This window comes from Mastacembelus armatus, chromosome 24 (assembly GCF_900324485.2).
Source record: "Mastacembelus armatus chromosome 24, fMasArm1.2, whole genome shotgun sequence".
Classification (NCBI taxonomy): Eukaryota; Metazoa; Chordata; class Actinopteri; order Synbranchiformes; family Mastacembelidae; genus Mastacembelus; species Mastacembelus armatus.
In genome coordinates, this window is record NC_046656.1 from 2,670,014 (window position 1) to 2,687,131 (window position 17,118).

General features: G+C 39.8%; 1 protein-coding gene across 3 annotated transcripts in view; it reads left to right on the forward strand.

Moving 5' to 3' along the window:
* The window catches only part of cenpe (centromere protein E), a 48,755-nt gene that overhangs the window by 3,806 nt on the left and 27,831 nt on the right, over window positions 1-17,118 (forward strand). For all 3 annotated transcript variants that reach the window (XM_026318836.1, XM_026318835.1, XM_026318837.1), the window contains exons 2-16: window positions 4,151-4,263; window positions 4,386-4,475; window positions 4,584-4,702; window positions 4,782-4,901; window positions 5,363-5,444; window positions 13,363-13,430; window positions 13,506-13,580; window positions 13,653-13,704; window positions 13,829-13,916; window positions 14,334-14,463; window positions 14,742-14,861; window positions 14,967-15,119; window positions 15,652-15,802; window positions 15,901-16,000; window positions 16,641-17,085. In XM_026318836.1, coding sequence (XP_026174621.1) covers window positions 4,151-4,263; window positions 4,386-4,475; window positions 4,584-4,702; window positions 4,782-4,901; window positions 5,363-5,444; window positions 13,363-13,430; window positions 13,506-13,580; window positions 13,653-13,704; window positions 13,829-13,916; window positions 14,334-14,463; window positions 14,742-14,861; window positions 14,967-15,119; window positions 15,652-15,802; window positions 15,901-16,000; window positions 16,641-17,085 — 1,906 coding nt within the window. The remainder of the gene's footprint in view (window positions 1-4,150; window positions 4,264-4,385; window positions 4,476-4,583; window positions 4,703-4,781; window positions 4,902-5,362; window positions 5,445-13,362; window positions 13,431-13,505; window positions 13,581-13,652; window positions 13,705-13,828; window positions 13,917-14,333; window positions 14,464-14,741; window positions 14,862-14,966; window positions 15,120-15,651; window positions 15,803-15,900; window positions 16,001-16,640; window positions 17,086-17,118) is intronic.

Sequence of the window (17,118 nt, forward strand, 5' to 3'; positions counted from 1 at the left end):
CAATTAGAATGGAGAAGGTGCTGGTTTTAGAGTGGGTGGATTTGGTGCCCACGAGGAGAATTTCAGTTTTGTCGGGGTTGAGTTTCAAAAAGTTATGGGTGAACCAGGATTTGATATTATGTAAGCAGGTAAGGAGGGAGGGAGGGGGGAGGGCAGAAGATGGAGCAGCAGAGAGGTAGAGCTGGGTGTCGTCTGCATGCGTCTGTATAGAAACAAGTCCATTATCTGAGGCTAAGAGAAGATCGTTGGTAACTTTTAACAGTGCTGTTTCTGTACTATGATGTGCTCTAAATCCTGATTTGAAAATCTTCAAATAGTTCATTCCTGTGTAAGTGGTCTGATAGCTGCTTAGCAACAGCTTTTTCTAGGATATTAGAAATAAATGGCAGGTTGGATATTGGTCTATAATTAGCCAAGACTCCTGGATCAAGACTAGGCTTTTTGAGTAAAGGTTTGATTACTGCAGTCTTAAAGGCCTGTGGTACGTAGCCTGATACTAGAGATAAATTTACCAAGTCCAATAAAGATGAGTTCATTAATGGCAGGGTGTCTTTAAGCAGTCTAGTCGGGATGGGGTCTAATAGACACGTTGATGATTTCGATGAAGCAACTACTGATGTAAATTCAGAGAGATCTATGGGAGAGAAGCAGTCTAAACATAACTGAGGTCCTACAGATGATTCAAGAGCTACTGTAGTAGAAGATTCATTTATTGCAGGTATAGGAAGCATCTACTGAATTTTATCTCTAATAGTTGTGATTTTATTTGTAAAGAAACTCATAAATTCATCACTGCTGAGAGCTAAGGGAACACGTTGCTCAACAGAGCTGTGACTTTTTGTCAGCCTGGCTACAGTGCTGAAAAGAAACCTGGGATTGTTCTTATTTTCCTCTATTAGTGATGAATAATATGCAGTTCTGGCTTTACGGAGAGCTTTTTTATGTGTTAGTAGACTGTTTTTCCAGGCTAGAAAAATTTCCTCTAAATTTGTGGAACGCCACTTCCTTTCTAGCCTTCGCGATGCTTGCTTTAAGGTACGAATATGTAAATTATACCATGGGGCTAGTCTTCTCTGATTCACTAACTTCTTTTTCAGAGGGGCCACAGAATCAAGCGTTTCACGCAGTGAGGTTACAGCGCTGTCAACAATATGATCAATTTGGTAGGGAGTGGGATTGAAGCAGATGTAAATAAAGATGGAATCATTTTCATAAATTTATTAACAGTGTTGTCAGATAAACATCTGCTGTAGTGGAATTTTCTTCCAAACGCTGCATGATCCATCATTTTAAATTCAAAAGTTATTAAAGAATGATCAGACAAAACAGGATTTGGGGCAAAAACTATTAAATGTTCAATTTTGACACCATAGATCAGAACAAGATCAAGGGTGTGATTGAAACAGTGGGTGGGTTTATTAACATTTTGAATGAAACCAATTGAATCTAATATAGAATAAAATGCAATGCTGAGGCTGTTATTTTCGACATCTACATGAATGTTAAAATCTCCCACTATAATGACTTCATCTGATCTAAGCACTAAATCAGACAGGAAGTCAGGGAATTCAGTTAAAAACTCTGAGTAAGGGACAGGTGGACGGTACACAATGATAAGTAGATCTGGTTTTTGTGTTTTCCAGTTTGGATGCGAGAGACTAAGAGTGAGGCTCTCAAATGAGTTATAACTGTTCTGAGGATGAAAGTTTAATAATACGTTTGAGTGGAAGATTGCAGCTACTCCTCCACCTCGACCTGTGCTTCGAGGAACATGATAATTTTTATGACTGAGGGGGGTTGATTCATTCAGACCGACATATTCATCCTGCTGTAACCAGGTTTCAGTAAGATAAAGTAGGTCAATTTGGTGATCAGTTATCAAATCGTGCGAGGTGTAGTTTAGGCTGTAGGCACGGGTACCAAAACATGCTAACAAGCCCAGCGGCTAAATTATTATAGTCGCATACACACGGCTTCAGCTAATGATGGCCGTTAAATCATTTGTTTCCTGAAGTTTTGTCTGAACTGTGTGTTTCTACTTCGACATGTTGCACATATTTGTTTACGCATATTCTTAGATTATGGCCCTTTTGAATTACAGCAGTCTGTCAACAAACATAAGGATCATGACAGGTACCCTGCAGTAAATCAATCCTGTTTTTTTCCAAAACATATTAGGATTGTGATGTGTTATAGTCTCATGGCTGAAAAGAAATTTAACCCAGTATGGCAGTATTTCACTCAACATCATGGAAGGCCAAGTGCAATATCTGCCAGAAGTTGCTGAGCAACTGCAAGGACAAAAAAATACTACAAACATAATAATACACTTTTTATTCCTGGGGACTTTTATACCTTGTGAAATGAAGGGGGAAAATTAAAATCGGCATCATATATCGGCTATCGGCTGCCCTAATTTCTGAATATTGGTATCGGTTAGAGAAAACCCATATCGGTCGACCACTAATTAAAACATTTAAACGTTTTAAACGTTAAAACGTTTTTAAAATCAGTCCAGATGTGAGAGAACCATTGAATTTAAAAACATTTGTGCACATTTAAGAGTTAAGAGAATTTCTTATTTTAAAGCAGTTAATGTTTGCTCTGACAATTTTACGCATCCTTTTTATTTGGCTTTTAAATTCTAAAATGGTTACAAAATATTTAGTAATTAGACTCTTCATTGATTTTGACCGGCAAGGAATCTGTTGAGACTTTTCTGATTGAAAAGCAGATGCGCTTTGTTTTCTTTTTAAGAAAAACAGGAATCCTCAAGTCAAACAGATATCTTTTGCAAACTGCTGGTTAATTAAAAGAGAACAGGACCTAGGATAGTTCCTGTTTCAATTTTAGGGAAAGAAGATTGGGGTTGTTAATGACCACACACTGTTCACGGTCTTTTAAATATGATTGGAACCAAGATAATGAAATTTTTTGAAAAATTAGAAGATGCAAGGTTAGAAATGAGCACATCCTGGTTCACAATATCGAACACCTTTTTTAAGTGTAGGAACACTGCTCCAACATTACCTTTTATCAAGAGATTGTTTAATCTGCTCCAATGGTAAATAGGTGGCTGCTTCTGTTGAGTGGCCATGTCTAGAGGTTGACCGATACTGGAGACCGATACCAGGATTGGACCGTACTTGCGGATAACCGATTAACTGATAGTTTTCAAAATGGATACTGGATATAAAAAAAATAAAAACATAACATCCATTCATCCATTTTCTAAACCCGCTTATTCCTTAACCAGGGTCACGGGGATCTGCAGTAGCCTATCCCTATCCTCATGTAAAATAGTACTGAACTTTATTACAAAAAACAGTACTGAATCATGAAAATGTACTATATGAAATAAATGATTATATTGAGGTAAATTACAGACATGCATTCCAACAGAAACAAAAAGTAACACTCCCAGCTAAATAAAAAAGGCACTCCAAATAACAACAAATTTAAACTTGTGAAACTAGTCCTGTTAAAGAACTGCAAGAGATTCAAGTGTCACATGGTCCATTTCTAGTTCTAAATAGCTCTAAATGTGCATTATGCAATATACAGCATGTATTAATATTTGAGCAATGCAGTTGTACCCAATTCATGTAAGTTAGTGCATTAACTAAACAAATAAAATGAAAATTAACTTTTAATTTAAAAATGTATTAGTAAATGTTGAAAGGAACAAGCAATAAACAATACTTCTAAAGCATCTATTAGCTTCAGTTAATGTTATAAATTGAACCTTACTTTAAATGCTAGCCATTTCATATAAATCCAAAGTTCTGTAATGCAAATTGATAGTAACAATCATGACATTAAACGTTTGGGTCGGAGTTGCATGTATTTGTCACGTTTTTAACCGCTTGAGGTACCGTTAATGTTAGCGTCCTCTCAGCCTTGTCGGCAAACATACTACTGTTCTTTCTCCAATACAGCATCTAGTCAACAAATTACTTTATATTGTCATGAAAATATGTACTGTATTGTATACATACTGTTCCGGGAAATGTCAGCAATAACTGTGCACCGTGCTCTCCAGGCAACATGCACTCCCTGAAACACTAAACTTTGCTTGTTGAAAGGTGTTGTCAAGACAGTCAAATGTTTCTTGTTTCTAATGTATCTTGAATGTGTGTCCTTCATGCAGGGAGGAAAGTGCTGCAATAGAGAACGCAGAGCCTGTCCAGTTGTTTTGGAGAGCTGATAAGAAGTCAATTCATCAGGTTGATGATGGGAATTCCACCAAGAGCTTTAGTTTTGGTATGTTCTGCAGCAAGTGCAGGATTAAGATATGTGTTTGCTGGATACTGTGATTCCTTGGAGCCATCATTAGTCATAATACATATAACACTATTGTTACTTTCCTCATCTGCTGTTCACAGACCGAGTTTTCACTGCTGAAGAAACAACCACTCAGCTGTACCAGGAAATTGCAAAGCCTCTGGTTGTTTCCACAGTTGAGGGATACAATGGTACCTAATGAAAACTGAATAGAGTGGGCCCTGTCTTGTAGTAACGTATCGTTGTTAGCTGTATGTTGTATATTTTGTTGGTAAATCTGTTGTGTGTGTGATTCACAGGGACCATATTTGCTTATGGGCAGACGTCTTCTGGAAAGACTTTTACCATGATGGGAGGAAATCATATTCCTGGAGTGATACCTCTGGCTGTGGAAGATGTCTTCAAGACCATTAAAAATGTAGAAATTATCACATGGTTGAAAGATGACACAGTTTGAGTGTGTTTATTCTTACCAGTGCCTTTTCTGTCTCTTGAAGTTCCCAAAGAAAGAGTTCCTTCTCAGGGTGTCTTACATGGAAATTTATAATGAGACAGTCACTGATCTACTTGTTGACAGCTGGAAGCGTAAACCCCTGGAAGTCCGAGAGGCAATCAATGTAAGTGTATTATAAATTAGATCTGCAATCATCTTTTGTTAGCTAAGCAGGCAGAAAAGGTTTTTAGTGGCAGTGTTTGCAGCTACAGCCTGGAAAGGAGCAGAGTTAGGCATAAAATTAATGACCGCATGTGTTGAACACATTGGAGTTACAGATGCAGGAGTTTTGCCTTATTTATGTCAAGCTACTTTTTCCATCTTAAAATGTTGATATAGTGCATAGAAGCTACACTGATGGCATAAAGGTTAGTTGGCTTGCATGCTATACATGAACAGTGGAAAGCTTGTTTTATAAACTGAGGACATGTTTGAAGTGCAATTCATCAGTTAGGGAGTGCCTACCAAAATGATAGGGAGATGACCTGTATAATTATTCTGTTGGTAGAGTCTGAACTGAATGATAGAAACCCTAAAAATATGTACTTTGCTGTTTTCCTTTATGAATGTGATTACTGAATGCAGAAAAACATCTATGTGGCCGATCTGACTGAAGAGCTTGTTACATCTCCTGCACAAGCCCTAGCCTGGATACGGAAAGGAGAAAGTAAGATTCAGTGTTATACTGGTCATTAGAATGATGCCTACTCTAGAGGTTGACCGATACGGGTTTTTCTATGGCCAGTGCCAATGGCAGTTCTTAAAAATCAGGGCAGCCAATGGCCAATTTGTGATGCTGATTATTTTTGACTGATGTGTTGGGTTGATTTTCTTTTATTGGGTGATATTTTTTGTGTAAAGGTCCCAGGGCTACAGTGGGTACGGAAAGTATTCAGACCCCTTTAAATTTTTCACTCTGTGTCATTGCAGCCATTTGCCAAAATCAAAAAAGTTCATTTTATTTCTCATTAATGTACACTCAGCACCCCATCTTGACAGAAAAAAACAGAAATGTAGAAATTTCTGCAAATTTATTAAAAAAAAAAACAAAAAAAAACACATGGTCATAAGTATTCAGACCCTGTGCTCAGTAATGAGTAGAAGCACCCATTTGAGCTAGTACAGCCATGAGTCTTCTTGGGAATGATGCAACAAGTTTTTCACACCTGGATTTGGGGATCCTCTGCCATTCTTCCTTGCGGATCCTCTCCAGTTCTGTCAGGGTGGATGGTGAACGTTGGTGAACAGCCATTTTCAATTCAATTTTATTTGTATAGCGCCAAATCACAATACAAATCATCTCAAGGCACTTTACAAAAACTAAAACTAAAAACCCAACAATTCCCTTATGAGCAAGCACTTGGCGACAGTGGAGAGGAAAAACTCCCTTTAACGGAAGAAAAAACCTCCAGCAGAACCGGGCTCAGTTTAGGCGGCCATCTGCCTCGACCGGTTGGGGTGAGTGGATAGAGCAGAGAGAAAAGAACAGCAACAATAAACAACAAATAGACACTGCAGGTTGGTGGTACCAGTAACTGCACATCAGCGATATACAGCTCCAGGACCAGGGACACCTGCAGAAGGTACAGAGAGAAAGATAGAGAGGGAGAGAGCACAAACTAGGGGAGAGAGAGAGAGAGAGAGAGCGCAAGGTTAGTAAGATTCAATGGTGGAATATACATGAGGTGGGAGGAGAGAAGAGAGGGAAGGGGGGGTTAGGGTAGGGGAGCTCAGTGCACCGATGGTCCTCGGGCAGTCTAGGCCTATAGCAGCATAACTAAGGGATGATTCAGGGTTGCCTGAAGCCAGCCCTAACTATATGCTTTGTCAAAGAGGAAGGTTTTAAGTCTAGCCTTAAAAGTATAGAGAGTGTCTGCCTCCTGAACCCAGGCAGGGAGCTGGTTCCATAGGAGAGGAGCTTGATAACTAAAGGCTCTGCTTCCCATTCTGCTTTTGGAAACTCTGGGAACCATAAGTAGACCTGCACTCTGAGAGCGAAGTGGTCTATTGGGATAATATGGTACTATGAGGTCTTTGAGGTATGAAGGAGCTTGATTATGAAGGGATTTGTATGTGAGAAGAAGGATTTTAAATTCTATTCTATATTTTACAGGGAGCCAATGAAGAGAAGCCAATATAGGAGAAATATGATCTCTCTTGCTAGTTCCTGTCAGGACTCTGGCTGCGGCATTCTGGATTAATTGGAGGCTTTTTATGGAGATATTGGGACATCCAGATAGTAATTAGCTACAGTAATCTAGCCTTGAGGTAACAAATGCATGGACTAGTTTTTCTGCATCATTTTGAGACAGTATGTTCCATATTTTGGAAATGTTGCGCAGGTGAAAGAATGCAGTTCTAGAGATTTGTTTTGTGAGTTAAAGGACATGTCATGGTCAAAAATAACTCCAAGGTTTTTTACAGTAGTGCTAGAGGCCAGGGTTATGCCATCTAGAGTAGCTATAATTTGAGAAAAGTTATTTCTGAGATTTTTTTTGGCCCAAATATAATGACTTCTGTTTTCTCCGAGTTTAAAAGTAAAAAGTTACTGGTCATCCAGGCCTTGATGTCAGTTAGACAGGCTTGAAGTCTGGTTTGTGTTAACAGGTTTAATAGATAGATATAACTGAGTGTCATCTGCATAGCAGTGGTAATTAAGAGTGCTTCCTAATGACATATCCTAAAGGAAGCATGTACGGGGTGAACAGAATCGGTCCTAGCACGGAGCCTTGTGGAACTCCATAACTAACTTTTGTTCGTGTGGAATCTGTCTGATAAATAGGATTGGAACCACTTTAACGCTGTTCCTCTGATACCAATCACATGCTCCAGTCTCTGTAATAAGATGTTGTGGTCAATGGTGTCGAATGCTGCACTAAGGTCTAGGAGGACAAGTATTGAAACAAGTCCATTATCTGAGGCTAAGAGAAGATCGTTGGTAACTTTCAACAGTGCTGTTTCTGTACTATGATGTGCTCTAAATCCTGATTGAAAATCTTCAAATAGTTCATTCCTGTGTAAGTGGTCTGATAGCTGCTTAGCAACAGCTTTTTCTAGGATTTTAGAAATAAATGGCAGGTTGGATATTAGTCTATAATTAGCCAAGACTCCTGGATCAAGACTAGGCTTTTTGAGTAAAGGTTTGATTACTGCAGTCTTAAAGGCCTGTGGTACGTAGCCTGATACTAGAGATAAATTTACCAAGTCCAATAAAGATGAGTTCATTAATGGCAGGGTGCCTTTAAGCAGTCTAGTCGGGATGGGGTCTAAGAGACATGTTGATGATTTGGATGAAGCAACTACTGATGTAAATTCAGAGAGATCTATGGGAGAGAAGCAGTCTAAACATAACTGAGGTCCTACAGATGATTCAAGAACTACTGTAGTAGAAGATTCATTTATTGCAGGTATAGGAAGCATCTGCTGAATTTTATCTCTAATAGTTGTGATTTTATTTGTAAAGAAACTCATAAATTCATCACTGCTGAGAGCTAAGGGAACACTGGGCTCAACAGAGCTGTGAATTTTTGTCAGCCTGGCTACAGTGCTGAAAAGAAACCTGGGATTGTTCTTATTTTCCTCTATTAGTGATGAATAGTATGCAGTTCTGGCTTTACGGAGAGCTTTTTTATATGTTAGTAGACTTTTTCCAGGCTAGAAAAATTTCCTCTAAGTTTGTGGAACACCACTTCCTTTCCAGCCTTCGTGATGCCTGCTTTAAGGTACGAATATGTAAATTATACCATGGGGCTAGTCTTCTCTGATTCACTAACTTCTTTTTCAGAGGGGCTACAGAATCAAGCATTTCACGCAGTGAGGTTACAGCGCTATCAACAACATGATCAATTTTCAGGTCTCTCCAGAGATGCTCAATTGGGTTTAGGTCAGGGCTCTGGCTGGGCCAGTCAAGAACGGTCACGAGTTGTTCCGAAGCCACTCCTTTTGTTATTTTAGCTGTGTGCTTAGGGTCATTGTCCTGTTGAAAGGTGAACCTTTGGCCCAGTCTGAGGTCCTGAGCACTTTGGAAGAGGTTTTCTTCCAGGATATCTCTGTACTTGGCCGCATTCATCTTTCCTCCAATTGCAACCAGTCGTCCTGTCCCTGCAGCTGAAAAACACCCCCACAACATGATGCTCCCACCACCATGTTTCACTGTAGTGCCTGGTTTTCTCCACACATACCGCTTAGAATTAACGTCAAAAAGTTCAGTCTTGGTCTCATCAGACCAGAGAATCTTATTTCTCATAGTCTGGGAGTCCTTCACGTGTTTTTTGGCAAACTCTATGCGGGCTTTCATGTGTCTTGCACTGAGGAGAGGCTTCAGTCGGGCCACTCTGCCATAAAGCCCCGACTGGTGGAGGGCTGCAGTGATAGTTGACTTTGTGGAACTTTCTCCCATCTCCCTACTGCATCTCTGGAGCTCAGCCACAGTGATCTTTGGGTTCTTCTTTACCTCTCTCACCAAGGCTCTTCTCCCACGATTGCTCAGTTTGGCTGGCCGGCCAGGTCTAGGAAGAGTTCTGGTCGTCCCAAACTTTTTCCATTTGAGGATTATGGAGGCCATTGGGCTCTTAGGAACCTTGAGTGCTGCAGAAATTCTTTTGTAACCCTTGCCAGATCTGTGCCTTGCCACAATTCTGTCTCTGAGCTCCTAGGGCAGTTCCTTCGACCTTATGATTCTCATTTGCTCTGACATGCACTGTGAGCTGTAAGGTCTTATATAGACAGGTGTGTGCCTTTCCTAATCAAGTCCAATCAGTTTAATTAAACACAGCTGGACTCCAATGAAGGCGCAGAACCATCTCAAGGAGGATCAGAAGAAATGGACAGCATGTGAGTTAAATATGAGTGTTACTGCAACGGGTCTGAATACTTATGACCATGTGATATTTCAGTTTTTCTTTTTTAATAAATTTGCAAAAATTTCTACATTTCTGGGGTTTTTTTCTGTCAAGATGGGGTGCTGAGTGTACATTAATGAGAAATAAAATGAACTCTTTTGATTTTGGCGAATGGCTGCAATGACACAAAGAGTGAAAAATTTAAAGGGGTCTGAATACTTTCCGTACCCACTGTATTTAAGGATTTAGGGTTTTCTGCTACAGTGGTGTGAAAAAGTGTTGGCCCACTTCCTGATTTCTTATATTTTTGCTTGTTTGTCACACTTTGTTTCAGATCATCAAGCAAATTTAAATATTATTCAAAGATAACACAAGTAAACACATCATGCAGTTTTTAAATGAAGGTGTTTATTATTAAGGGAAAACAAAATCCAAAACTACATGGCCCTGTGTGAAAAAGTGTTTGCCCCCTAAACCTAATAACTGGTTGGGCCACCCTTAGCAGCAACAACTGCAATCAAGCGTTTGCGATAACTTGCCATGAGTTTGTTACAGCGCTGTGGAGGAATTTTGGCCCACTCGTCTTTGCAGAATTGTTGTAATTCAGCCACACTGGAGGGTTTTCGAGCTTGAACCGCCTATTTAAGGTCATGCCACAGCATCTCAATCGGATTCAGATCAGGACTGACTAGGCCACTCCAGAGTCTTCATTTTGCTTTTCTTCAGCCATTTAGAGGTGGACTTGCTGGTGTGTTTTGGATCACTGTCCTGCTGCAGAACCCAAGTTCGCTTCAGCTTAAGGTCACGAACAGATGGCCAGACATTCTCCTTCAGGATTCTTTGGTAGACAGCAGAATTCATGATTCCATTTATCACAGCAAGTCTTCCAGGTCCTGAAAAAACAGCCCCAGACCATCACGCCACCATAATTTACTGTTGGTTTGATGTTCTTTTTCTGAAATGCGGTGTTACTTTTATGCCAGACGTAATGGGACACACACCTTCCAATAAGTTCAACTTTTGTCTCGTCAGTCCACAGAGTATTTTTCCAAAAGTGTTGGGGAATCTTCAAGATGTTTTCTGGCAAAACTGAGACGAGCCTTTATGTTCTTTTTGCTCAGCAGTGGTTTTCGTCTTGGAACTCTGCGTCATGAACAGTGACCTTAACTGAGGCAAGTGAGGCCTGCAGTTCTTTGGATGTTGTGGGGTCTTTTGTGGCCTCTTGGATGAGTCGTCGCTGCACTCTTGGTGTAATTTTGGTCGGCTCCTCCTGAGAAGGTTCTCCACTGTTCCATGTTTTCGCCATTTGCAGATAATGGCTCTCACTATGGTTTGCTGCAGTCCCAAAGCTTTAGAAATGGCTTTATAACCTTTTCCAGACTGATAGATCTCAATTACTTTTTCTCATTTGTTTTTGAATTTCTTTGGATCTCGGCATGGTGTCTAGCTTTTGAGGCTCTTTTGGTCTATTTCACTTTGTCAGGCAGGTCCTTAAGTGAGGGCCGTGTAGTTTTGGATTTTGTTTTCCCTTAATCATAAAAACCTTCATTTAAAAACTGCATGATGTGTTTACTTGTTATATTTGACTAATATTTAAATTTATTTGATGATCTGAAACATGTGACAAACACGCAAAAAAAAAGAAATCAGGAAGGGGGACAACGCTTTTTCACACCACTGTATTTAGTGGTGCTCAGACCCGAAGCAGAATGTGACATTTATATAGTCCCTTGGCCCAGTGCTTTCTCTGCTGATGCCATCCTGCTCTCTCTTTTTCTCCCTCTGTCCTCTCCCTCCCTGTGCTGTCAACCAAATAACAAACTTAAAATGTAATCAGTCTATAATCTATTAAGAGGTACAAATGAATCCATATAGATTTTCTTTTTTTTTTTTTTTTTCCTTTGAAAATAATGTATTTCCATCTGTGGAAGAAGACATTTGCCCAAAGCTTCAATTCACTGTCCATAAATATACAGTGGGGCAAAAAAGTATTTTGTCAGCCACCAATTGTGCAAGTTCTCCCACTTAAAAAGATGAGAGAGGCCTGTAATTTTCATCATAGGTATACCTCAACTATGAGAGAGAAAATGAGAAAAGAAATCCAGAAAATCACAGTCTGATTTTCAAAGAATTTATTTGCAAATTATGGTAGAAAATTAGTATTTGGTCAATAACAAAAGTTCATCTCAATACTTTGTTATATACCCTTTGTTGGCAATGACGTTCATCAAACGTTTCTGTAAGTCTTCACAAGGTTTTCACACACTGTTGCTGGTATTTTGGCCCATTCCTCCATGCAGATCTCCTCCAGAGCAGTGATGTTTTGGGGCTGTCGCTGGGCAACACGGACTTTCAACTCCCTCCAAAGATTTTCTATGGGGTTGAGATCTGGAGACTGGCTAGGCCACTCCAGGACCTTGAAATGCTTCTTACAAAGCCGCTTCTTACAAAGCCACTCCTTCGTTACCCGGGCGGTGTGTTTGTAATGCTGAAAGACCCAACCACGTTTCATCTTCAATGCCCTTGCTGATGGAAGGAGGTTTTCACTGAAAATCTGACGATACATGGCCCCATTCATTCTTTCCTTTACATGGATCAGTCATCCTGGTCCCTTTGCAGAAAAACAGCCCCAAAGCATGATGTTTCCACCCCCATGCTTCACAGTAGGTATGGTGTTCTTTGGCTGCAACTCAGCATTCTTTCTCCTCCAAACGTGACGAGTAGAATTTTTACCAAAAAGTTCTATTTTGGTTTCATATGACATTCTCCCAATCCTCTTCTGGATCATCCAAATGCTCTCTAGCAAACGTCAGACGGGCCTGGACATGTACTGGCTTTTATACTGATAACGAGTCCAAACAGGTGCTATTAATACAGGTAACGAGTGGAGGACAGAGGAGCCTCTTACAGAAGAAGTTACAGGTCTGTGAGAGCCAGAAATCTTGCTTGTAGGTGACCAAATACTTATTTTCCACCATAATTTGCAAATAAATTCTTAAAAAATCAGACGATGTGATTTTCTGGATTTTTTTTTTTCTCATTTTGTCTCTCATAGTTGAGGTATACCTATGATGAAAATTACAGGCCTCTCTCATCTTTTTAAGTGGGAGAACTTGCACAATTGGTGGCTGACAAAATACTTTTTTACCCCAATGTAAATATACTTGTGTAATTGCGTAACAAATATGTGTAAATTGATCATCAAAATTTCGATATGCATCTTAGCAGAGGTTTGATAATTAGCTGTGTGTGCATGTTAATGTATGCAAATTAGCTTTGTAGAGCATAGTTATCCTTATGCTTATTGCAAACATGAAGTTGAATATTTTTTTCATTTGTAATAAACAATCACTGCAGTGCTTTACAACACTGCACTTTATTGCCGTTTCATCCCCAGTTTCACTTATGTAATAAAGAGCATCAGTTACTTTAGCCCTGGCACTTGTGCAGCTTAAGATAAGATAAACTTTATTCATCCCCAGAGGGAAATTCAGGAACTAAAGCTTAAGGCCTTTACACACCAGAATTGAATTTCCCAAGTGACTGTGTGTCAGTATGAGAATCAGAATGAGACTTGAACCTCCTCCTATGTTGTGTGGTAGATTGCAAAGCAAGTTTGCAAAGCTGGTTAATAGTAGGTTGTGTTAAAAAAAGCAGTAATAGGCCAATTAATTGGTTGACCTCTGGATTACTTAGTGAGTACTGCAGACGTATCACTGTGTTCTGTACAATCTGCCTCTATAGAGAACCGTCACTACGGAAAGACAAAAATGAACCAGCGGAGTAGCCGTTCACACACCATTTTCCGAATGGTAAGCAAAACCACATCATACATGTAGGATTTGGAGGAAGTCTGGGTTTTTATATATTTTATCAATTTTCCTTAGATCCTGGAGAGTCGAGAAAGGAGCGACCCAGGATCTGGTGAAAATGCTGATGGAGCCATTATTGTCTCACATTTGGTAAATAGCTTTTAAATACTTGTTTGATTATATGTATTATAGTTTGTTGTAATTATTGTCTTTGTCTTCTAGAATTTAGTTGATCTAGCTGGATCAGAGAGAGCAAGTCAAACAGGAGCCGAAGGTAAGGGGAGTTGCATTTATACAGTGTTGTAGGTTATTGATTGAAGCTGCATGAAATGCGTGATGTCATAGGAGGATATGGAGCATATTGAGTTTACAGTAATCAATCTGTTTTGATATGTAAGGTACACGATTCAAAGAAGGATGTAATATAAATCGCAGCCTCTTTACGCTTGGCCAAGTGATCAAGAAACTCACTGATGAAGGCCAGAAGTGAGTAAATGGTGGACCTGCAATACACTTAAAACAACCATTCTTCAGCTTCTCTTATTGTTAGGAACATTACACATACTTTCTTACTTTCTATTCTGAATTATACCATTGATACATCACATACCTGTTTTTGTTGTGCTGTGTTCCAGTAGGGTATTGTCATCATTGAATACTGACATTTTCCCACTTTTTGGTCTTATAGTTTCTCATCAGTCTGAATCTTTCATTTTAAAGCACTATAACTTTTATTTTAATACTTTAAATATGTATTTATTCATTTTACTTTATGAACAGAATATTTTGATACTTAGTATTTTTTGGGAGTTAGCAATTTATGTTTACTGAATGAAAAATGCTTAGAGGACAACTTCTTTATATTTCAAGGTGCACACATTTGCCCAATATCTTTCTCTCTAGGGGTTTCACCAACTACAGAGACAGTAAGCTAACCCGGATCCTGCAGAACTCCTTGGGTGGGAATGCTAAAACAGTCATCATCTGCACCATAACTCCTATCACTATAGATGAGACCCTCAGCACTCTACAAGTTGGTGGAATACACAGGCTTCTGTCCTGCACAGCACCTAACGCCTCTGTTTACACTTTTTAATGTTTAACTGTGATGTGCTAATTCTTAATGATATGTTACTTGCAAGGTTTGGCCCTTTCCCCTGTGCGTTTATATAAAATGAGACATTATAGCTTTGCATAGAGATATGTGGGCTCTCTCTGCTCCCGTTATCCAAAACAGTCTTTGCAGTTTTGAGAATTGAGAACTCGAATGATTAAGGAGATGATGTTTCACAAAATGATAATTTCTGTTAGTTTGCCAGCACTGCAAAGAAAATGAAGAATGACCCCCATGTGACAGAGGTGTCTGATGATGGGGCTTTGCTCAAAAGGTATCGCAATGAAATTGTAGACCTTAAGCGACGACTTCATGAGGCAAGTGTCAGCAAGCTCTTGTTTTTAAGTTATGTTCTGTGTGGCTTGTCTCAGCTTCATTACGGCAACATTTTGTACACACTGACTGTTTTTGACCTCCTACAGGTTACATCAGTCACACAGACTACGGTGACAGAGAAGGAGGTTCTCTCCCAGCTGCTCCAAGAAAAGGATCAGCTCCAGAGAGAACAAGAGGACAGGATCAGAAACCTGACCAAACTGCTTGTCACCAGCTCCAACTTGGTTCCTGTTAAAAAGGTATTGATTAGGCCGCCCAAACTGAGCCCGGTTCTGCTGGAGGTTTTTTCTTCCGTTAAAGGGAGTTTTTCCTCTCCACTGTTGCCAAGTGCTTGCTCATAAGGGATTTGTTGGGTTTTTAGTTTTTCTAAAGTGCCTTGAGATGATTTGTATTCTGATTTGGCGCTATACAAATAAAATTGAATTGAATTACTAGGAGACCTTACTGACCCATAACTGTACTTTTATGTGTGGACCCAGCAGTTCAGGGAGCCTCTCCTGATGAGCTTCATTACCATTTAAAATGAGTGGAGATTTAAAGGGTTGTTTTTAAAATGTCTGACATATTTTGTCTTTTCTGGTCTGTATGATACAATGGAGAAACGGCACAACCGACACCCATTGCGCTACAGGTTCAGTTTATAGTACTCTCTTAAGGTTATGTGTCACTAGGTTTCTGCAGTGAAAAAAAGGGATGATGTAAAATACAGCTGTACTTGGAGTGCAACTTTCTCTTCATTATCATAGTCATGACTCTTTTTGTATTTTTAAGATGCCTAAACGCAGGGTTACATGGGGTGGAAAGATGCTCAGAGTTGGCCGTTCATCTGCCTGTAGTGATGGTCCATCAGACCTCAGCTTTGCAGAACCTTTCTCTCGCAAGAGGAAAGCTGACGGTTCCTGTCTGATGGATCTGACTGAAGGTAAGGAGGAAAACATTAAATTTTTTATATGAAGCATGTGCATGTAGCAAGCAACATGATTAATGTTTTTGTGTCTGTGTTTTTTTTTTTAAATGCAGATGATGAGGACTTTGAGTGCCAGTGGGAGGTTCCTGATGAGCCGTCAGATGAAATGGAGATGAGTCAGAGCTCCGTGACTGTTCGCAGCTTTGGAGACAGGTGAATGTCTCTCTGTTCACTGTTACAATCGTTGTCACTCTAAAGACAGCAAATTCATCTTTACTTTCTCAGGACAGCATGATAGTCGCATTGCAATTTAAGCTTAGTCCTCGTCGATTTCATAAATATATTTGGGTTGATATGGATAAAAAGGAATTGTTTTGGAAGACTGTAAAAACATGATAATTTGAGGATAATGCCTTATCCTCGCCGTTCTAAGAGCAAAATCAAGTATCCTGCTGTGCAGTATTGCATATTTAATGTTTCAGAGGGTGTAGTAAGTCTTTTCCAGCACACAGTTTGTTGAAAGAACTCAGCATAGTTGGGACACCTGTAGGAACTGTTTGAATCTGTTTTCAAGGCCTCATTTACCTCTGCTGCTGCAGAAAAGATGGAAGGAAACCACTACTCCATCTCTTAAATGTCCATTAATTTTCAGTTTTTGTTTTGTGTACCAGTTAGCTTCGTACCATTTAAAATAAGCCTAAGACCTAGCCTACTTAGATATGAATAAATAAAAACAGGGGTGTTTGAAATAATGTAATGTAACTCCACCTCCAGCTGTATATGGAACAAAGCCATTTCTTAAATAATTTGCAGTTGTTAAACATATCAATCATCTGTGTTTTCTCTTTTCCAGTCCCAAAGACTTTGTGTCTCTAGACCGAATACATGAGCTTTCAGAGAAAGTGTCCCTCCTGGAACTACAACTGGAAATTGAGAGTCAGCAGAAAGAGAAGGCGATGGCAAGGCTAGAAACATTAGATGAAAGAGTGGCAGAGCTGCAGCTCCAGCTGCAAACAGAGGGCCAAAAGAAACAGGAAGCCTTGGAGAAAACACAGGTAACTGAACAGAGGGCAGCAGAGCTGGACCTGCAGCTGCAAACAGAGGCCCAAAAGAAACAGGAAGCCTTAGAGAAAATACTGATAACAGAAGAGAGGACAGCAGAGCTGGAGCTGCAGCTGCAAACAGAAGCTCAGCAAAAGCTGGAGGCCTTGGAGGTGGTGGAGATGTTGAAGATCAGGGTGGCAGGCCTGGAGAGACGACTGGAAGAAGAGAGCCGCCCTGAGACTGAAACTGAACAGGTGTGTTTTAAATATCCTTACTGTCAACCTTTT